This window comes from Primulina eburnea, chromosome 13 (genome assembly GCF_022965805.1).
Source record: "Primulina eburnea isolate SZY01 chromosome 13, ASM2296580v1, whole genome shotgun sequence".
NCBI lineage: Eukaryota > Viridiplantae > Streptophyta > Magnoliopsida > Lamiales > Gesneriaceae > Primulina > Primulina eburnea.
Window position 1 is genome coordinate 29233715 of NC_133113.1, and position 24003 is coordinate 29257717.

The window sequence follows — 24003 nt, forward strand, 5'->3', positions numbered from 1 at the left end:
TTTCTCATTACCTTTACTTTTAAATATGGAAGTGGGGAAGTTTGGTTGTTTTCGGCTACTTATTCATTGTTCTTCTGTGTCAAACTCTGTGGGATGTTTTATTTTAGAGTAGGTATCTTGTGAGACGATCTCACGAATCTTTATCTGTGAGATAGGTCAACCCTACCGATATGCACAATACAAAATAATATTCTTAGAATAAAAAGTAATATTTTTTCATAGATGACCCAAATAAGAGATCCTTCTCACAAAATACGATCCGTGAAACGGTCCCACACAAGTTTTTACCTTTATTATTTTATGATGATATTGCGCGATTTTGTATTGAAATATGTCACAAATAAATTATCACATACTAAATAAACAAATTATAAATTGAAAAAGTGAGATAAAATCTCAATCACAAATTGATGTTGTTTATTCGACTCTTAACTCAGAGAAAAAATAGCATTTTTTGCCGTATACATTAACCTTTGTATGATTTTGGCTGTTATTCAGTTTTTGAGAATTTCAGTCATTTTTAATCGAAAATACTGATATGACACTTCCACATCAAGAATTCATGCAGTTTTTTGACATATATTAATTATGCATATTAATTTATATATTTCTTATTCTTTTTTTCCTAAGAAAACATCACATCGAAATACGCGTTTTGTCCCGCTATTAATGACGGGAATGGTTGGTGAAATTCCAAACGTTAACCCATCAATCCATTATCTAACTTATATAACGATGTGTTTTTTAATGATATTTTCCTCTATATAATGGATGCAATTCGTCATCCATACCTAATATATATTTGATTTTTTTATTTAAAAAAAACAATTGGATTTTATATCTATAATCATATAATAATTATATCAAGTGTGAGCATGATAATAATTTGTACTATAGTTCTTTTTTTTATTTGTTCATCGTGAAAATAGTCGTTTTATAATCATCTTACCTTTGCCATTTTATAATTACCCTTTGAAAATTTTATTAGGATTTATCCAATAATAGTGTACCAATTCTTAAATAAAATTTGAATTAATCAAACGTAAAATTATAATTAAAGAGATTTTAAAAGGCATATCATGCGTGCGTTTAGACACAAGTATAAATTCCAGTTTAATAGATGCACCAGAGAAGAAAGTGGCGTAAAAAGCCAAACCGAACAAGCTTGAATGATTAAAATATCGTCATGTTGTTGTGTATATATGCCTCTAATAAATGTATGAACAGGTCTTTTGTAAGATGATCTCACGAATCTTTATCTGTGAGACGGGATAACCCTACCGATATTCACAATAAAAATTAATACTTTTAGCACAAAAAGTAATATTTTTTCATGGATGACCCAAATAAGATATCTGTCTCACAAAATACGACCCGTGAGACCGATGAATTCATTTATTTATTTCATATATGTAATGATTTTTTTCTTAAAAAGCTTCCTTCAAAAATTACACACTTTAAAGTCAATTACGAGTGTAGAAATACTTGTCCTAATTGGTCAACTCGTCAACCCAATAAGAACAAACAAAGAAGGATTTTTAATCCTATTTTCATCCAAATCGTTCGGTTTGAGCATATAATAAAACTGATATAATTTATTTTGATAAAAAAAATCATTTTATTTAAAACTTATTTAATTTAGATGACATATATAAATTTTAATTTGAATAATAAGAAGGATGGCCTTGTATCTATTCTATCTGGAGAAACAAAAACTAACAAGTATAACAATCTTTCTTCAATTTATGTTAGACAGACTTGGATTCAAAATGGAAGCAAATCTCCTTATCCGACCTACGGCGGTTAGGGTATGTTTATAAATACAAAGGTTTGCACCATCTTTTAAGTATTCAGATACTGCATTCTATAGAGAGCATTATGTGACAAACTCGTTCGAAAAAAATATTGTTAGGATGCATCAAATTTCTGACCGTTCGTGAAACGTTCACTTACTCTACCAACTCAGAAAACTCTCTGGACTAATTAATTTCTTTTTATATGTTTCGTCTATGAGCTAGAAGACTTGAAGAAGAAAGGTACAGAAAGTTTTTTCCATCAGTAATATAAAATATTGACTCGATTTCGAATTAAATTAAATCCAATTAGATATAAAAACCGACAATTAGTCAAATTTTTGGGAATCGAAGATGCCAAAAATAGTACGAAAGTGAATTTAAGGATACCGAAACACAACTTACGACTTAGCCTTACCAAAATTGATCATGTATGCTACCATACGTGATATACGATTATAAGTACAATAAAACCATATAAATTAAACGTGCACTCGTACAACCTATTAAGATTTTTCGTGTGCACACACAACGCAAGTCAAAAGTATTACAGGGCCAACTATCTAGAGGCATTAGTTTGAGCCAGTCGCATAAAGTTTGTATGACGTAGTTTATCTGATTAACGTGATTTATAAATAATTGTGTTAGTCAGTTGAATTTACCCTGCACAAAAAAAATCAATATTATTAAATATATATATATATATATATATATATATATATATATGTGTGTGTATAATATTATTATGAAAAAAAAGTAGTGTATCATTTGATATCTTGGTTTATGCATTATGACATCAACTATATCATAATTATTATAAGTTATAAGGTAGACACTGGATGCGTTACAAATTAGGACTGATCTAAAAAGCATAAAACTAACAACTGGATGAAGAATAAGTCTCTTGTGTATTCGTAAGATGAATCGATATGGTCCAAATCTAGAATGAAAAGTAATATTTTTTAAATTAAAAAATAATATTTTTTCATGAATTGAGATAGAATTAAAAAATCAATGATTTAATTATTGAAAATAAAGTTTATGATATCATTTTTGAAAACTACAAAAATACATTTGAAAACAACGTATTTGAAATTCATCGATCCAAATGCATATTCATTGTTTTGATTAATTTATGTTGAATAAATTTCAATATTATGTGCTAATCCATGTAGATACAATAATAATTAAGATAAATTTAAAATACGTTCAAAATGAATGTCATTTCAAATTCATTCTTCAAATTTCTTTCAATCAAATTTTTCTTTTTAAATCTAATCAAATCATCTCACCCAAATACAACTTAAATTTTTTAATAATGATGTAATAGAGCTAAAAAAATTTAAAAATGACAACATTAATAAAAACTAATAATAATATTAGTAAATTTACGTACGGGTGGGCAAAACATTGGTCAAATGGAAATAATGGACTGAACCAACTAAATTCAAAATTTCGGTTTGGCAAAATGCAGAAATTTGATTTTTATTTTTCAAAAATAATATTATTTAGTTGTTGTTAATTATAAAAATTTTAAGAATGAAAAGCACTGGGAGAGATTTGAGCTCGGAAATTGGGGTTTTCATTTCAAATTTTCGAAGCAGAAGAGAGAAATGGAGAGTCATCAAGCAGTAGACGGGCTGCTCTTGCTGTTTTCCAAAGCCAACCGCGACCTCTCCATGGTTCACCATAAGCTCCGCGAAGAATTCCATCAATTCTACCCCGATAATGTATTCCGTTATTCTTTTTATCATTGGTATGATAAAAAGATTTCCGATAACAATGGATTTTTGAGTTGCGTCGATCTAACTGAAAGAGTCTATATATACACACTAACATATGTTCATATTCACTTTTTGATTAAAAAAAATAAGAGTTGTTCTAATAGTATCATCAATGGATAGTTTGCCGCTCGGATTACGGTTTGTACCGGGGGATGATGAACTCATTGATCATCTTTTTCAAGACCAAAAAGGATTCTAATTCTCACCGATTAGTTAATTCTTTAACCAATTCTACATATTGTGCAATTATATATATTAGCGTGGCACACGCGATGGGTATGTTATCTAGAAGAATCAGATAATGAAGTAATTATTTTTTTATTTTAAAATAAAATTGTTAATTTTTGAAACTGAAATAGTAGGAGATAAAATAAATGTAAAGAAAAATGTAGTATATATAGTTGGATGATCAAAGGTGTTATGAGAATTATTGAAAAGTATATATATATATATATATATATATATATATATATATATATATATATATATATATATATATATATATATATATATATATATATATATATATATTGGTACCCTTTGCACTAATGCATGCGTATATATTTTGGTACCCTTTGCACTAATGCATGCGTATATTTATAGTAAAAGTAATATTTTTTTCAAGAGCTGAATCGAATCGGAGATTCATCTCACAAAATTAAACCATAAAACAGTTTCATCAGAATTGTTGTGATTTGTCATTAAAAGTGTAAAGATTGTTGTGAAAAAGTAAAAATTTATGGTAAAAAGTAAAAATCTCAAACTCTCAAAATTTACCAAACTACACACTTTATAATATTTTTCTCTCTACTCAATTGTGATTTTTTTCACAAATGAGAGATCTATTTATAGAGTTTCTTTACACATAATCCAAAAATAAAATTCATCATCACCTACATCATCACACACTAATTTTCAATATTTACAACTCTTATTTTCAACATTCAAATATTCAATACACACATTTTAAATTATTTTTCAACACTCCCCCTTGTGATGATGATCATGATACGATGATGTCTTCATTACGTGTTTTTGTACTGCCTCGTTAAAAACCTTACTAGGAAAAACCCATTGGGATAAAAACCATAGTAAGGGAAAAAGATTGCAGTCACGTAATCTCCCCCTCATGTTGACACGAACAATTCTTTACAAATTTCGTAGATTGCGCATCCCAATATTATATATGTGCTTTCTGAATATTGACGTAGGAAGTGCCTTTGTAAAGACATCTGATGAGTTTTCACTTGATTGAATGTGACGAACATCAATACATTTATTCTTCTCAAGCTCCTTGGTGAATGCGAAGAACTTAGGAGGAATATGTTTAGTTCTGTCGCTTTTTATGTATCCTTCTTTCATTTGAGCAACACATGCAGCATTATCTTCATATAGTATCACAGGCTTCTCATCGAATGATAATCCACATGAGATTTGGATATGTTGGGTCATTGATTTTAACCACACACATTCACGACTTGCTTCATGTAGTGCAATAATCTCGGCATGATTTGATGAAGTTGTTACGAGCGTTTGTTTCTGTGAACGCCAAGATATTGCAGTGCCTCCACGAGTAAATACATATCCAGTTTGGGAACGTGCCTTGTGTGGATCAGATAAGTATCCAGCATCGGCATAACCAATTATAATTGGATTAGCATCTTTTGAATACAAAAGTCTTAAGTCTGTCGTTCCTCGTAGATAACGGAATATATGTTTAATTCCGTTCCAGTGTCTCTTTGTTGGATATGTGCTAAATCTTGCCAACAGATTCACGGCAAAAGATATATCAGGCCTTGTACAATTTGTAAGGTACATAAGGGCACCGATGGAACTTAGATATGGTACTTCTGGACCAAGAATATCTTCATCATCTTCACATGGACGGAATGGATCCTTTTCTATGTTTAATGATCTAACAACCATTGGATTACTTAAAGGATTTGATTTATCCATATTAAAACGTTTAAGGATCTTTTCTGTATAATTTGTCTGGTGAACAAACATTCCGCATTCTTTTTGTTCAATTTGTAAACTCAGACAATACTTGGTTTTTCCAAGATCCTTCATTTCAAATTCTTCATTCAAGTATGACACAACTTCTTGAATTTCCTTATTCGTTCCAATGATGTTTAAATCATCAACATATACAGCAATAATTACGCATCCGGATGTTGTTTTCTTAATGAAAACACAAGGGCATATTCAATTATTTACATATCCCTTTTTCATCAAGTGATCACTTAGTCGATTATACCACATTCGACCTGATTGCTTTAACCCATATAATGATCTTTGTAATTTCACAGAATAACATTCCCTGGGTTTTGAACTTTGTGCTTCAGACATCTTAAATCCTTCAGGGATTTTCATATATATATATTACTATCAAGTGATCCATATAAGTAAGCTGTAACAACATCCATAAGACGCATTTCTAAATTTTCAGATACCGCCAAGCTAATCAAATACCAAAACGTAATTGCATCCATCACGGGAGAATACGTTTCTTCATAATCTATTCTAGATCTTTGAGAAAAACCTTTTGCAAAAAGTCGAGCTTTATATCTTACTATTTCATTTTTCTCATTTCGCTTTCGAATAAAAACTCATTTGTATCCAACAGGTTTTACACCTTTAGGTGTAAGGACTATAGGTCCAAAAACATTACGTTTATTTAGCGAATCCAATTCAACCTGGATGGCTTCTTTCCATTTTATCCAATCCTGCCGATTTTTACATTCACCAAAAGATTTTGGTTCATGACCTTCATTATCATTTATGATGTCGATTGCCACATTATAAGAAAATATATCATCAATTTCTTCTATATCTTTTCGGTTCCATATTTTTCCAGTATTAATGTAATTGATAGAGATTTCATGATTCTCGTCAGTTTGTGGTTCTGACAGAACATTTTCATCATCATGTGTTTCTTCAGGAACATCATTCTCTATTTTGTGATCATCATGTGTTTCTTCAGAACATCATTCTTTATTTTGTGATCATCGTGTTTCTCTATGAATTTTCTTTTTCGAGGATTTTTATCCTTGGAACCGACTGGCCTTCCACGCTTCAAGCGTTTAATGACATCATGAGTATCTTCCATTTGTTTTTTTGGAATTTCAATTCGATCAGGGGCATTTGCAGCATGTATATATGATTTAGTTACCCCTTTTGTGTCTGCAAATGCATCTGGTATTTGATTTGCTATTCTTTGCAAGTGTACAATTTGTTGTACATCTTTTTCACATTGTTTTTTTCTTGGATCCAGATGTAACAATGATGATACATACCATGTAATTTCTTTTTCGGTATGTTTCTGTTCTCCCCCTAACATTGGGAAGATTTCCTCATTAAAATGACAATCAGCAAAACGTGCTGTGAACACATCTCCTGTCTGAGGTTCAAGATATCGAATGATTGTTGGACTATCATAACCGATATAAATTCCAACCTTTCTTTGAGGTCCCATTTTCTTTCGTTGTGGTGGTGCAATAGGCACATACACCATACATCCAAAAATTCTCAGATGAGAAATGTCTGGTTCTTTACCAAATGCAAGCTGCAATGGGGAGTATTTATGATATGCACTTGGTCTGATGCGAATTAATGAAGCAACATGTAAAATTGCATGTCCCCATATAAAAATAGGGAGCTTTGTTTTCATAATCATTGGTCTAGCAATCATTTGCAGACGTTTAATCAATGATTCAGCCAATCCATTATGTGTATGTACATGAACAACATGATGCTCAACAATGATTCTCATAGACATACAATAATCATTGAAAGTCTGGGAAGTAAATTCACCCGCTTATCAAGTCTAATTTTCTTGATTGTATAATCGGGAAATTGATTCCTCAATTTTATTATTTGAGCAAGTAATCATGCAAATGCAACATTTCGAGTTGACAATAAACATACATGTGACCATCTGCTGGAGGCATCAATCAATACCATAAAGTATCTGAATGGTCCACATGGTGGATGAATTGATTCACAAATATCACCCTGAATACGTTCAAGAAACATTGGTGATTCAGTTTGGATTTTGACCGGTGATGGTCTTATAATAAGTTTTCCAAGAGAACATGCTTTACATTGAAACTTATTATTCTGAAAGATCTTCTGGTCTTTCAGTGGATGACCATGTGTATTTTCTATAATTCTTCGCATCATTGTTGAACCAGGATGTCCCAATCGTTCATGCCAATTGGTTAATATCGAAGAATTATCAACTACCATGTTTGATTCAATGAGACTTATATGTGTATAATGCAATCCAGTAGGGAGCATTGGTAGTTTTTCAATCACATATTTCTTTCCTGATTTATATGTGATAAGACACATATATTTCTCATTCCCTTCATTCATTGTTTGAGTATCATACCCATGGGAATATATATCATTAAAACTCAACAAATTTCTTTTCGATTGTGGTGAATATAAAGCATCATTGATCAAAAATTTTGTACCATTAGGTAACAAAAATTGTGCTTTACCACATCCTTTAATCAAGTCTACAGGACCTGATATTGTATTCACCGTTGTTTTTGTTGGTTTTATTTCCAAGAAATATCTTTTATCTCGGAGGATAGTGTGCGTTGTACCACTATCGGGTATGCAAACTTCAGCTTTGCTCATAGCATTTTTCATATTTGAACTTCAAAAAAATATGTAATGAAATAAAATTACTGGCAATATATATATTTAAATATAACACATATCATAATTATACAATAAAACATTATTACATGAAAAATAAAATATTGTACATTTATATTCTACCATTAAATTGTTCATTTTCAGAGAAATTATTGAGAAAATCTGTAGCATCAAAATTGTTCATTTCTATCCCACCAACATGTTGATCATTTCAAGAGAAATCATTCATAAAATCACCAGCATAAAAATGAGTTGAATCACTCAAACGGTCACTGCGTTCAGTGAAGTTGGTCTCCTTTTCTTTCCCCTTTAATGATTCTTTATAAAGTTTGCAAAGATGCTCAGGGGCTCGACAAATTTTGGACCAATGTCCTGGAGTACCACATCTGAAACAAGAACTTTCATATCTTTTTGAGTGATTCTCATTAACACTTGTATTCTCATGATGCCTTTTCTGTGGATGGTTTGGGACGCTCTTTTGAGATGAGTTATAAAAATAACTATCTCTATTATTTTCAAAACCACGGCCGCGTCAACGACCACGACCAATTCCACGTCCACGTCCACGACCACGACCTCGACCAAAATCTTGTCTTTGAATTTGATTTTGGTTCCGAGGTTTAAATTCATTTTTACTTACAGCATTTACTTCTGGAAATGCTGTTGATCCAGTGGGTCGGGACTAATGATTTCTCATTAATAGCTCGTTGTTTTTTTCCGCCACAAGAAGACATGCGATGAGCTCAGAATATCTCGCAAATCCACGTACTCTATATTGTTGTTGTAGAGTAATATTTGATGCGTGAAACGTGGAAAATGTTTTTTTAAGCATCTCAGATTCTGTGACCTCATGTCCACAAAATTTTAGCTGCGAGATTATTCGATGCATCGCTGAATTATAATCACTGACTTTCTTAAAATCTTGGAATCTTAACATATTCCATTCATCACGGGCGGAAGTATAACTTCCCTTATATGTTCAAATCTTTCTTTCAATCCTTTCTACAAAGCCATGGGATTTTTTTCAGTCAGATATTCACATTTTAATCCCTCGTCGAGATGTCGACGCAAAAATATCATGGCTCTTGCCTTTTCTTGTGATGTACATATGCCATTTTCTTTAATGGTATCGCTTAGACCCAATGACTCAAGATGCATTTCTACATCTAGAGTCCATGACATATAATTCTTTCCCGTGATGTCGAGCGCAACAAATTCGAGCTTTGTTAAATTTGACATGGTGGTACTAAAAAAATTACGATGCATTTTATTAGTTAATAAATATTGCAATACAAAGTAACGGATAAACAACAAGTACAAGTATTTGTAAAAATAAAGAAAATGCACGAGGATGATATTCTCCGATAAATACAAGACTCGTGAGTATGATAACCAAAATAATTAAAAATATCCTTGAGAAAACCATCTTCTTTTTTCTTCGAAAAATTTGATGATGAATAATTTTTAGAGAAGAAGAGAAAGTTGGAGTGATTGAATGTGTTTGTGAGATCATATTTATAGGGCAAAAACTAGCCGTTTTTTTTACTATTTATGACCGTTGGTGTACAAAAAAATAAAGGTATGTATTTATATAATTTTATGGTAATAATATGATATATATAATATTAGACATGTTTAAATAATTATGTATATCATATCATAATATTATAATGAGTGTCATAATTTATTTTGTTTAAAAATCTTATAGGCTTTTATACTTGTCGTATCCCTTACCGGGAGTGTGGGATGTCGTCTTAACATCCTCCCAGGATTTATAACAAGTTTATGAAAAATTTATTTTTATTATTTCTAATAATAACATTATATTGTATATTAAATAAATACACAATAAATAAATAACAGTAAAATAAATATTATTACTTTTGTTACCTTTTTCTTCTGTTTGGAGCTTGGAAAAGTATGTAGGACTTTTAGAGCTTCGTGCTGATAACGTGTTGTGAAAAAGTAAAAATTTATGGTAAAAAGTAAAAATCTCAAATTTTCAAAATTTACCAAACTACACACTTTATAATATTTTTCTCTCTACTCAATTGTGATTTTCTTCACAAATGAGAGATCTATTTATAGAGTTTCTTTACACATAATCCAAAAATAAAATTCATCATTACCTACATCATCACACACTAATTTTCAATATTTACAACTCTTATTTTCAACATTCAAATATTCAATACACACATTTTAAATTATTTTTCAACAAAGATCATATAGAACGAAAAGTCGGTTATTTTGATGGCCACCTATCAATAAAAATTTATTTTAACCAATTAGCTTATTTCCTCTTTTCATTGTAAAGTTTAAATTATCATCTCTAGTTTTCTAGTTTCCTTTCAGATTTTCAGCTTTTATCACCCACATCAATTTACAAGCTTAGGTTTCAGCACAATTGACTTATAAGTTTCACGGAAAATGCTATATCAAGTCTTGTGACATTTAAATATTTATCCATCTTCATTCCAAAAATCAAAGTGGATATAATAAGAGTTCTTTCAGGTTTGCAACAAAATACTCTAATTTCTTGTAAAAGTTCAAGTGCATAATTCTTTTAAGACAGAATGATATCTTATTTGACAATTCATGTCCCAATAAAGTATCTAGGTCATCCCATTTCTTTTGTCACAAAATATTTTTTCAGGACAAAAACTTGTGTGAGACGGTCTCACGGGTTGTATTTGTGAGACGGATCTCTTATTTGGGTCATCCATGAAAAAATATTATTTTTTATGCTAAGAGTATTATTTTTTATTGTGAATATAGGTAGGGTTGACCCGTCTCACAGATTAAGATCCGTGAGACGGTCTCACAAGATACCCTCTCTTTTTTCAGATAGTCTTTGACTTCTTCTATGCCGGCGATGTCGTTATTTGCAATAGAATATCGACATAAACAACTAGTATGACCGGACCAAACACTTTATCAAGGAAAAAACTTGAAAAAGGAACTATTTGCATTTCATTCTTGTATTAGGAATCACACTAGGTGTACTAGTAATTGTTTGGTTAGAAAGAAAAATATATACAGGAATACAACAACGTATTGGACCTGAATACGCTGGGCCTTTATGAGTTCTTCAAGCTCTAGCAGATGGTACAAAACTACTTTTCAAAGAGAATTTTCTTCCATCTAGAGGCGATACTCGTTTATTCAGTATCGGGCCATCCATAGCAGTCATATACATTTTACTAAGTTATTCAGCAATTTTTTTTAGCTATCGACTTATTCTAGCTGATCTTAGTATTGATGTTTTTTTATGGATCGCGGTTTCAAGCCTTACTTGAAAAAGGAATTATTTGCACTTTATTCATATTTTTTTTATACTATTATTTGTATACTATTAGATCCTGATAATACATATACCATTTGACTATAATCTTTCTAAGATAATTACGCAAAATAATTAATGTGAAAACCATTGTATATGATAGATAATATTGAAATTAATCAGATTAAAAAATAAGTTGGCGTGTAATTAACAATATATTGTAAATATCACTTCCCATAACGAAAATATTACTTTAGAAAGATTATAGTCAAATGATATATGTATTATCAGGATATAATAATATACAAGTAATAGTATTAAAACAAATATGTTTTACTTATATTTTATCGTTACTTTGGTAGTCTTGTAATTTTAATAACTGTTATTTAATAAGCTTATAAAAAAATGTTAGATATATCACACACACACACACACACAAAATAATGTCATACACCTATGTCTCGAGTTTTTTTTATATATTAATATTAATCAAGCAAGAGCCAGGCACATACAATAATTATTTGTGGTCTTTTTAATTGACCTCTTTGTTTTTCCTTTTTTATTTTAAAGTTTTTATTTCTTCTTTCACTTTATTAATATAATAGAAATACTCCGCACTTGATCAATCTAAAATTTTAGTCGGAACATATAGATGGAATTTATTAAAGACATGTAAGGAGTTGGAGAATGTTTCTTCCGGTATTAATATTATTATTATTAGTTTATATTATTTTATTTATTTTCAATTAACACGCTAAAAATGGATCCAGAGATTTAATTTAATAAATAAATATATCGTATCGTCTACATATATTGTGTATTTTCCATTGGCATACCCAGAACTTACTTAGGAGAATGGGCGGAACCACATAAAGCTCGGATGGTCCAATTTTTTTTTAAATATATATGTAAATTTTGTATAATTTTGAAATAATATGATATTAGTTCGAATAAATCAATTTAAAATATTAAAAGATTCTAAAGTTTAAAATTCCAGTTCAAACAAAACTATATTTCTGATTCCACCGCTACTTAAGAGGCTATGCTCTGCGGTGGGGCTATACACTACGATGCAACACATTCGGTGGAGTACCATTCCTGAATAAGTGGACTCCACATTAAAATATTGTGTGTGTAGAGTTTGAATTTATGGCCAAGGACCGTGCTGCACTTGATCTAGATCCACAGACTTGAAAATATTTGCTTGTAGAGTTTGAATGTCATCTATTTAAGATAATATCATCTTAGAAAATTCCAAATTAAAAAAATTTGAACCCATCTAATTCATATAAATCGAACGTTTGATATTTTACCAAAAATTATAGTTGATGATAATAAAGTAACTCAAATATTTTAAATCTTGAATAAGTCAATGTTTCATGTATTGACCGGTCTCAAAGCAGAGATAATTGGCAAAAACTTGTGTGAGACGGTCTCACGGGTTGTATTTGTGAGACGGATATCTTATTTGGGTCATCCATGAAAAAGTATTATTTTTTATGCTAAGAGTATTACTTTATATTGTGAATATAAGTAAGGTTGACTCGTCTCACAGATTAAGATCCGTGAGACGGTCTCACATGAGACCTACTCGAGATAATTATCGCACCTCAACAATCTTCATCTTAATAAATGTGTCACTTGCAATCCATGATAATCGAACACGTGACTTTGACTCTGATATAAATTGTAAGAACGTGTTTGATCAAAAACTATAACTTGTGGTTATGGTGTTACTAAAATATTTTAAACCGTGTAACAACTCAAACATTACTTCTTCTAACTGATATACATATTAGACTCCAACAAAACTGATAATTATTTCATATGTTAAAGAAAGAACAAAATTCATTTGTTAAACAATTGCACACTAACGCTTTGAAACATTACACAAACAGTTCATCAAAGGTTGAATGCCTGGTCGTTGACAGAGACTCTCCACACGCACATTGGGATCCAAAAATGAAGACATCGACACTTTCTAGACAGATTCATGTATGAATCTTGTAAATAAATATATTATTTTCAGAATATAAATTCGAATCTTATAACTTATTACATTGGGTGGATGACTGCTGTAATTGCTCCCCGGTTCCACCACTTTTGGTCCCCCTGGTCCAAGCATCATGAATTTCCTCGAACTTTCCATGGCCCTTTTTCAACAGCATCTACTTCTATAAAAACCCGATCCCTTCTTCTATTCGAAAAGTTTCAGTCAAACTTTTGGTCTCTATCTTTCTTTTCAGTTGCTGGGAACCTGTCCAGATTCAATCTTTGATATTCTCATCCAAGGTACACGAAAATTTTTGGATTTGTGGGGAAATTGCGTTTGGTTTTCGGGGAAAAAATTTTATTCTATTTTAGGGGAGTCGTTTGCTTGGGTGGATCTTATAGTGTCAAATTTCAAGATTTTGCTGTTTAACTAGCTGGAATAGAAGTGGAGTTGAGATTGAGTTTGGGATGAATACTGCAGTCCATCAATACTCGGTTGCTACGGAAGATTTTCAATTTAATCACCGCGCAAAACCAAATTTTCCTGAAGAAAATCGATCAAATGAATATAACTTCAACCATGAATTTGATGGATTTCCAGTTAACACAAAAGGGTCGCCCCCTGCTGATGAATCTTCGTCTGAGGGGGAAACTTCTACAGAAATTGATTATTCTGATGCAATGCTTAAGTTCATAAACCATGTGATTATGGAAGAAATAGACTTAGAAAACAAGCCTTGTATGCTTCTTGATTCTTTGGCTCTCCAAGCCACCGAAAAATTATTGTATGATGTTCTTAACAACGATCTTGGTGAAAATCCCGGAAGCCCAAGTGATAATTTTACGAAAAGTATGAGTAATTGTGTTAATGCAAGCTCCTCTGATGCCACCAGTTTTATTGAGTCCAATTGGAATACTCAAAATCAATGGGAGTTTGAATCCTTTATTACTGCCCCTTCGTCTGATTCACAGTCATTTTTTGATTCCTCGAAAAGGATCATTAGTCATGGTGTTTTTACACTGGATGGCCCTCCATTGAGTCAATTTTCGGTTTCCAATTCATTGAGTGAGAGCCAGGAATTCCAGCTTAGTGGTAACTTTGTTAGCCATTCCTTAGAAACTAAGGATAAAAACGATTATTGTACGGAAATCGTGGGAAGAGACGAATTTGACTGTTCTCCAAATAGTTCAAATGAGAAGAAGAACCGTGGTAGAGGAGATGGTGATTTTCTGGAAGAGTATCGGACTTGCAAACAAGTGGCTGACGATCTAGGTGAAGTGGAGCCACTGGAGATGTATGATAACGTGTTGCTTTGTTCAAATACAGAAAACCCCCTGATGCCTTCCCATGATGAAGTCAAGAAAAGTGAATCAACAAAGAAATCCCGAAAAAAGGATAAATCTAAAGATTCAAACAAAGGAAATTCGAAAGGAGGCAAAAAGAGAGGCGAGGAGAAAGAAGTGGTGGATTTGAGAGGCCTATTGATACAATGTGCACAAGCTGTTGCAAGTTTTGACAGAAGGACCTTCAATGGTCTCTTAATCCGCATAAGGCTGCATTCCTCTCCTCATGGTGATGGCTCGGAAAGGCTGGCTCACTATTTTGCCAATGCCCTTGAGGCTCGATTGGCTGGAACTGGGACAGAATTATATGCAGCGATTTCTTCCAGGAGGATATCAGCTGCCATGATTTTGAAAGCTTACAAGACTTTTATCTCAGCATGTCCATACAGGAAGATGTCAAATGTGTTTGCGAACAGGACGATCAAAAAACTAGCCACCAGAGCTACCAGAATTCACATTATTGACTTTGGAATTCTGTATGGCTTCCAGTGGCCCTGCCTGATCCAGGCTCTTTCTAATCGACAGGAAGGACCTCCAAAGCTTCGAATAACCGGTATAGATTTTCCGCAGACAGGTTTTCGGCCAGCAGAGAGGGTTAAGGACACTGGCCACCGTCTTGCAAAATACTGAGATTCAATGTCCCATTTGAGTTTACGGCAATAGCTCAAAAGTGGGAAACCATCAAACTTGAAGATCTCACAATTGACAAAAACGAGCTACTCGTGGTCAATTCTTTGTACCGGCTTCAAAATGTTCCAGATGAGACTGTAACCGTGAACAGCCCGAGAGATGCCGTATTAGATTTGATCAGGAAGATCAGTCCTGATCTGTTCATCCACGGAGTCGTCAATGGGACGTACAACACACCTTTCTTTATTACTCGGTTTAGAGAAGCACTCTTCCACTTCTCCTCCATGTTTGATATGTTTGAGGCTTCCATACCTCGGGAGGACTCTGAAAGGCTTCTTTTTGAGGACCAGATCTTCGGAAAGGAAGTTACGAATATCATAGCTTGTGAAGGCAGTGAGAGGGTCGAGAGGCCGGAGACGTATAACAGTGGCAGGCTAGAAATGTAAGAGCAGGTTTTAGGCAGCTCCCACTCGATCATGAAATTGTGAAACATGTGAAGAACAAGGTGAAGAGGGAATATCACAAGGACTTTTCAGTGGATGAAGATGGGATGTGGATGCTGCAAGGATGGAAAGGTCGCGTCATTCACGGTCTCTCGTATTGGAAGCCTACCAGCAAGTGATCTAACAATGGTACAAGCTATGCTAAGATAGAATTTTCGTGGAGCATAATGTAAGGAGCATGTTTGTAGAGCTCCTGTATTAGTTGTGGATAGTTCTTGTCTATGTATGAAACATTTCGTCTTCTGTATGATTAACAGCTTCTTGCCACATCTGTTTCTGATGTTACCCATTTGTTCCTTCCATAACTTCAACCTTTTTACTGAGTTGTGTTGAGATATCTTACTGGATCGAATACGAGAGATGCAAACTTTATAATGGTGTACCAAAATCTTCATCGCCGAATACAAGATATTTACAATGTGTGATGTACCAAAATCTACCTAAAAATTATAGCAGACGGTAAAGATATCTCAAAAAATTGTTACGTCGTGTAGCATTGCAGTAAGGATAATTGGATAGTCATGGATTCTCAATATAAATAGTTTTAATGGCTAAATGGATGCAACACAACTCTAATATGAGGTAGAGAACGAGAAAATGGCTACTGTTAATAGAGTGAATAGATGGACGATGAAATCCACACATCCGTTAAGCCCAGCAATACAGTTAGGAATTGTAAAAACAACCGTGATGATATATATTTTCCAATACAATGAAGAAATACAGGAAAAAGAATGAGTGAAAACAAGAAGTTTAAATTTATATGTTCTTGATCTAGTAATAGTTTCACCATGTTCAAGCTCTCACACAAGTCTCTAGAGAAACCTTCTCAGAATGGAGAGTATCCATCTTCTCTCTGGCTTCCCACAGCTCTGGCAAGGCCTCCTTCATATTGTGAATGCTTTTCAATGAATAATCTACACCTTTCGTCTTAGGAGAGTTGCCAACCTTGTTCAAAAAATACGAAGTACTCAGCAAAAATGTACACATTTGATACTTTATTGCTCTAGTTTTTCTCCTGTGGGGGAGCGGTGGATTCAGAACCGCCAGAAAGAAGTTTCACATTATTCGACTCACCAGAACGGTTTGTAGGCCAAGGGCTTTTGCTGTTTGTAGATTTCGAATCGAGTCATCAAAGAACAACTGGAAAAATAAATTAAATCTGTGTTATGTAGTCTAAGGCAAGGTAAAAAGTAGGGTTTTATGATGTAAGCTATATTGTAAAAGTATACAAATGGATGTATCAGTCAGTAAGATATGCCAAGAAAAAACTGGGAATAAAGTATGCTTCATCTCCTACCGTTTTGTGAGGATTAATATCTGCGATCTTAAAAGCTTGTTCAAATGCATTTTCAAATGGCTTGCACACAATCGGCCACTTGGGGAGTCCTAGAACAAGAGAAAATCAAGAAAGCAGTCAAATATAAGCATAAAGCCATACAAACTGCAAAATGCTCTTCCATCTTTTCAACGCACCATAAAAATTATCATCAACTACTACATCCTTGTGAGCGGGATTCAACGTCTCAAAAGATATAATATCGTCAAAGCAATCCTCTATTCCTAGCCGGCTAAGAATTTGATCAACATGAGCCTTGTTTCCGTTCGAAAAAATCTGTATTAATTGACATTGTCAAAGTCCAGACATTTGTATTTTGAATGTATCACTTCAACATATTAGAACTAAGGAACTTACAACTTTTCTTATCGGTAAGCTATGCAGATGACTCCTCAATGTGTGATCGGGCTTTAGCCATTCATAAGGTAATCTCCCATGCACAAAGCTGCACATAAGAATATGGTCTCTTGAACACTTTCCACAGACGAAATTTGACAGGTACAATCTCTTGGATCCCGTTACGAAGAACAGAAAGGAATACGTTTCAACATATGTTTCATTACAAAGGAAATGAGATGCAAATGCTTGTAAGAATATAATAATGACACTTGGCGTATCATTACAATTTCTGAATTTATGTATTTTTTCAGTAAGATAAGAAATCCATTGACAACATTAAACTTTGATAATGATTTTGCTATAAGGAGAGTGCAGAAACAATCACATCTCCTCTGTACATTTTTTAACAAAAAAGAAGCTAGAATTCAAAACAAAACAAGAAGATTTAAAAGGAACAATGATAAGTACCTGTGATAATCATCATAATCAAAATTGTATCCAACAGCCTGAAAGAAATAAAAGATTTTTAAATTATCATGTTATAAGTTCTGATTCAATAGTAAATCGTTTCTCTTCAGTCCCCTTCATTGTCAAATGTGGCATTTATAAAAAAAAGTTCAAGAACACATACCCTAAGACCGGCCATAGTTGTACCATAATCCTTGTACAATAGAGCACACATTTCTGGAGCTTTGTGCTCCTCTATCTGAAGCTTATTGATCATGTACTCTAAATCAAAACATCAAATGAGAAGTCAATGATCGAATAATAAAAATGAAATCACACCACTTCCACAAAGTATATAAAAAAAACATTATTAACATATTACCTATGATGTTCTTGGTGCATTCAACTGATATACCAGAACTCAGGGGATAAAGGGTATCATCAACATCTGCAAATGTCGCAAGAAAAAGTTGAAATTCTGATTATATAACCATTGAATATTTATTATATGATTCACTCATATATCGTACCCTGAAAAACTCACCAAATAGGATGCATTCATATTTTGGCTCTGTAACTTTACGGTAGCAATCTTGATTCTCCATTTCAATTTAATAGCAATTGAAAACTGGAAATGAAATAAAGAAATCTCAAGTAAATAACGAAATCTAAACAAAAAAGAACCAGCATATACAGTCCATTCAGTTTATCGTCGCGTAAAATAACATTCAAGTGTTTTTCATGCGTAATTTATCTAAAAAAATCATCTTTCATCTCCCAAGTTTTGAATTTCAAATAATTTCATACATGATAAGGTTTTAGATCACTAAAAACCAAAGTCTTGTTTCCATTCCTACCACATCATATTTTTATAAAAATGAAACAACAACAAGCCATTAGCATCTGTCAATAATAAGTAATAACCAGAAAAGATAGATATGATCTAACAAGTTTTTAAGGGACTTTTGTCTAAACTTAAGATCAAGAAAGCAATCGGTTTTTTTGGTCACGCCAAACCAAGTGCTCAAAAGAAATCCGCACAAATAGAAACGAAAAAGGTAGAACAATCAAGTAAAATGAGAGTTCTTCATTCTGAAATGAATCGTCGTTTCAATAAGTAATTGATCTGCACCACACACGCCACAAACCAAACCCGGGACTTTTCAAAATTCATAAACACATCAATGTAGGTGATTTTACATTTAATGCTCCACAAGAAGATACATCAAAACACCTAAAATAGTCGAAACTATGATCTTCAGTGTGCATTTACAGAAACCAAACCCACTCAAAAACGTAACTCTATACAAAATCTACTGGAAAGGAATGCGAACCCAGAAAAAGGTACCAGATTAAGTTCCAAACGCGGATATTTCAAGAAAATGTCGTAATTCTTCTGAAAGAGTTGGAAATCGCGAAAGAGAAGCAGGCGAAGAAGGGAGTTTAATTAGAGAGAAATGGGATGGGATTGTTCATTTTTGGAAAGGTGGGAAACCAAAAGCGACTACAAACGTGTAAAATCATGTTTGGATACTCCCAATGAATATCTTTGAATATCAAAGCGTAATATTCCAAGAACAGAGACAGCTCAAATTAATCTTTCTAAATTAATATTTTAAACATAAAAAATAATTTTTTTATTAATTTGATTGAATTATATTATATCTCATACAAAATTGACATTGTATAACGTTTCACTGTAATTTTTGTAATAATCCAATCCAAAGGAAAATCTAGAATGGAAAATTTTCCAAGCACACATCCATAACTATATGAGTAGGTCTCTTGTGAGACGGTATCACGAATCTTTATCTGTGAGACGAGTCAACACTATCGATATTCACAATAAAGAGTAATACTCTTAGCATAAAAAGTAATATTTTTTCATGGATGACCCAAATAAGAGATATATCTCACAAAATACGACTGGTGAGACTATATCACATAAGTTTTTGCCTAACTTCTATATATATTAAACCAACTACTTACTAGCGATATAATTTGGCATTAAATAAGTTTTATGTGAAATTTATAAGATTGAATCAAAATTAAAAATATTAAAACTAAGTTTTTTTAATATTTTTTATGTTACAAGTATAATATATAAAGATAGAAAAAAAATGATAAGATATACAAATTAATTAAAATATGTTTTTATTTTTGATTAAATGAATATGAATTATTTAGTAATTTGACAGTGTTTATTTAGAAAATTGGGCTGTTAGCAATAAATTTTGAAATAATTAGAGGTTCTAGACTTACGAAACCTACTATAATAATTTTATTGGCTATAAAATTTATGAAATTCTTGAACAAAGTCTAATTTGTGCTCTTAAAATTCTCACGAAGGATAAAATATTCTTCATTTCATTTCTTTTAGTTCACGCCACTCCTTTTGACCAATAGAAAAGTCGAAAAAATTGTTCCTCGTATGTTGTTGCCCTTCAAAATATTAGGAGACACTGCACTTTCGTGGACATCGATCGATATCATATTGCGACCTTTACAATTGTTCAATAATTTCAAGAAACTTTTCTATAATTGTTCTTTAATGTGAAATTGACCGGTCAATGAGATTTTTTTTTTCTTTTAGTAGATGGTATTGTCATAATTGGATATTAAATTTGAGGCGTTGGGAAAACTGGACCGTATATTCATTTATAATCGATAAATATTTGAACATATTATGAATTCAATATTGCGAGTAGGATTAGGGCTAACAAAATTTCACAAAATCTCGACTCACCCCGAATCTCGTCTCATTCTTGCTTCGAAAAAATCTCGATCCGAATTGTTTAGATTTTTTTCGTCCTGATTAACATCGGGAAAGAGATCGGAAATTAGACTTAGGTCATACAAAAATTAATTGTGGAATTAATAATTATTTATTATTGAAATGATTGAAGAGTAAAATCACGAAATGATTTTAAATAATTTAATTAATTAATTTTCATAATTATTTAACTAGAAAATTTGTAGAATATGAGATGCAATATATCTTTCATCTATTTAACAAAATAACGAAAACTTGTGTGATACGGTCTTACGAGTCGTATTTGTGAGACGAATATTTTATTTGGGTCATCAATGAATAAGTACTGTTTTTTATGCTAAGAGTATTACTTTTTATTGTGAATATGGGTATGGTTTACCCATCTCACAGAATATCCGTGAGACAGTCTCACATGAGACCCACTCTAACAAAATTTATTTGATAATTTGTAATTTGTATATATTTTGTGATTTGTATCCATAACATTTTAATTTTATTTGTCTCTAATTGAAAGCTTTTTTTACTTTTAGAAATATGTCTTTATAGATAGTATTTTTTAAATTTTTTAGAAAATAAAAACATATTATTTTTAGTTTTTTGAACAGAACCTCAACATGAAAAAAATTTATCGAGATATCATCTCTCTACCTGACAAGATTCTGGATCCCGATCAATCAAGATCCCAAAAATTTAGGTTCCACCACATGTCGGATATGAGATCAACAAGAAAAAAATTATCAATTCTTATCGAGACCGAGATTGGGTAAAGAAATTACGGGAAGAGTCCTTACCCGTTCCCACCTCTAAGTAGATTTTGTAAAAAAATCATTTATCAATTATCAAATAAAGTGAATAAGAAATTTATTGGTATATCGAAATTTATCAAAAGATCGGATGAAAAAATATAAACATATAGGTATATAATAATTATATATATATATATATATATATATATATATATATATATATATATATATATATATACTAGAACAGTGCACGTGCGTTGCACGTGGAAACGATTTTATTTGAGATAAAATTAGTTGATATAATAAATAAAATTGGAAATTATATTTTTTATAAATTCATATTAATTACATGTTTATTTTAAATAATTTACTTTTCGTTATGTAATTTTGTTTGTTATTTCTGTGTACATGTCAAGTTTAATAACAAGTACGGATATCGTCCGAAAAAACTTGATATATTACAAATCTACCTTAAAAACAATTCTTTAATTAACTTGAACAAAAACTTGAATAAATTAATAAATTAAATTGAAATTAAAATAAAAGGATGAAACAAACACAATTTAAATAATTTAAATTAAAATAATTAATAAACGACTGTTCAAATATCGGTTAATGCACTTATCAATTCTTAATCAATGATTTTGAAGGAATTCATTATTTTATCAATATGTTATGTCAAATTATATTTAACCAATTCAATAACATACAATAACCAAGTGTCCTTTTGTTATTTAATAATTGCAATTGCAACAATGAATGATGGATTTCTCTAGCTTTCATTTTTTAGTCTATGACTATCAGCATGTACTCAATCTCATATGTTGTTAGGACCGACTAGATGTTTAGAGGGGGTGAATGAATACCTATTAAAACTTTTGGTATTATTGGTTTGAGCTAACAAAATACAATCGTTTTATCTCAACTAAGTTGAGTTACAAGTCATCAAGGTAAAATATATGCGCAGAAAAAGAATTGTGTTCAAAGTTGAATCAAATAGATACTAACACGATAATCGGTAGATCCAGTTATCCCAATGCCAAAAATATTCATGATGTTCAGTAGTTTTTCGTTGATGAAAGTACTGTTAAACAACCAATTCAAGCTGATTTTGATGGAGAAAATGGAAAAGAAATGCATCATCCTTTGGAGAATGCATAATCTGTATAGTACAAGCAACAATCAATAATCAATCAACATATTTCAGTCAATGAGACAGAAAATGAACAAAGATCTCAACGATTTAGAAGAAGAGCAACATGGATGACAAATTATGAGGTAACTGGTAATAACCAAATTGAAGATTAATTTGTTCATTTTACTGTATTTTCATATTGTGATCCAGTAGCTTTCGAAGAAGGTGTCAAAGAATCAAAATAGCAAAAGGCAATGGATGCTGAAATCACATCCATCGATAAAAATAAAACTTGGGAACTCATCGAGCTTCCAAAAGGTCAAAAAACGATGTGTGAAGTAGATTTACAAGAGTAAATTGAAAGAAAATGGAAAGCCGACAAATTCAAGGCACCGTTGGTAGCAAAATATTACAAACAAGAGTTTGGATTCGGTTATAAAGAAATATTTGCTCAGTTGCAAGACATGATACGATCAGATTGGTAATTGACTTAGTAGCACAATATTCATGGTATATATTCTATTTGGCTGTGAAATCGACGTTCTTACATGGAGACTTGGAAGAACATATATGTATCCATCAACCTCCTTGTTATATTAAGTTGGAAATGAGCATAAAGTGTATAAATTGAAAAAACTTTGTATGGGTTAAAGCAAGTCCCACGAGCTTAGTATAGTCGAATTGAGACTTATTTTTTAAGGTATGTTTTCAAAAAAGTTCATATGAGCATAAACTTTGTACAAAATTGAAGATGAAGGAAAAATCTCATTGTTTGTTTATATGTTAATGATCTTATATTCTCTGAAAACGATAGTGTCATGTTTGGAAAATTTAAGAAGTTCATGATGGTTGAGTTTGATATGTAGGATCTTGGCAAGATGCATCATTTTCTTGGTATGAAGTAGTTCAATCTACTTATGAGATTTTTATTTCACAAAAGAAACGTGTTCAAAAAGTTTTGTGCAGATTTAATATGAAGAAATGTAATTATGCAAGTACTCCCGTAGACTATGGTTTGAAGCTAACAAAAATTTGTAAAGGAAAGAAGATTGACAACACATTTTACAAGCAAATTGTTAGAAGCTTGATGTATTTGACAGCAACAATGTCGTATATTATGTATTCTTTCAGTCTCATAAGCAGATACATTGAGAATCCTACAGAAATGCATTTTTAAGTTGTTAAGAGGATTTTATGATGCCGACAACGAACACAAGAACTTGGTCT

The 24003-nt window shown here is 31.8% G+C and overlaps 3 protein-coding genes across 3 annotated transcripts; 2 read left to right on the forward strand and 1 right to left on the reverse strand.

The window, feature by feature from the left end:
• Window positions 1-3849: 3849 nt before the first annotated feature.
• LOC140810455 (NAD(P)H-quinone oxidoreductase subunit 1, chloroplastic) lies at window positions 3850-11544 on the forward strand. The gene is given in 2 exon segments (XM_073168307.1): window positions 3850-3853; window positions 11234-11544. Coding segments are annotated over 2 exon segments (315 nt in total).
• Window positions 11545-13429: 1885 nt separating this feature from the next.
• On the forward strand, window positions 13430-16310 carry LOC140809956 (scarecrow-like protein 33). The gene is given in 3 exon segments (XM_073167743.1): window positions 13430-15489; window positions 15492-15914; window positions 15917-16310. Coding segments are annotated over 3 exon segments (2124 nt in total). The 5' UTR covers window positions 13430-13988; the 3' UTR covers window positions 16117-16310.
• Window positions 16311-16584: 274 nt separating this feature from the next.
• LOC140809442 (uncharacterized protein C24B11.05-like) lies at window positions 16585-19636 on the reverse strand. The gene is made up of 10 exons (XM_073167062.1): window positions 19471-19636; window positions 18667-18750; window positions 18505-18570; window positions 18307-18404; window positions 18144-18181; window positions 17694-17781; window positions 17474-17612; window positions 17298-17386; window positions 17075-17140; window positions 16585-16945 (listed from the first exon to the last, which is right to left on the reverse strand). Exons 2-10 carry the CDS (start codon window positions 18725-18727, stop codon window positions 16793-16795), a joined length of 798 nt encoding a protein of 265 aa, XP_073023163.1. The 5' UTR covers window positions 18728-18750; window positions 19471-19636; the 3' UTR covers window positions 16585-16792.
• Between the last annotated feature and the right edge of the window lie 4367 nt (window positions 19637-24003).

Bases quoted from the DNA above. Each gene is read 5' to 3' on its own strand.
- LOC140809442 (XM_073167062.1), bottom strand. From the start codon at position 18,727: ATGGAGAATCAAGATTGCTACCGTAAAGTTACAGAGCCAAAATATGAA. The intron at 18,405-18,504 runs GTAATATGTTAA...GTTTTGATTTAG, and splicing joins ATGCACCAAGAACATCATAG to AGTACATGATCAATAAGCTT. The intron at 17,613-17,693 runs GTAAGTTCCTTA...CAATTAATACAG, and splicing joins GCTTACCGATAAGAAAAGTT to ATTTTTTCGAACGGAAACAA.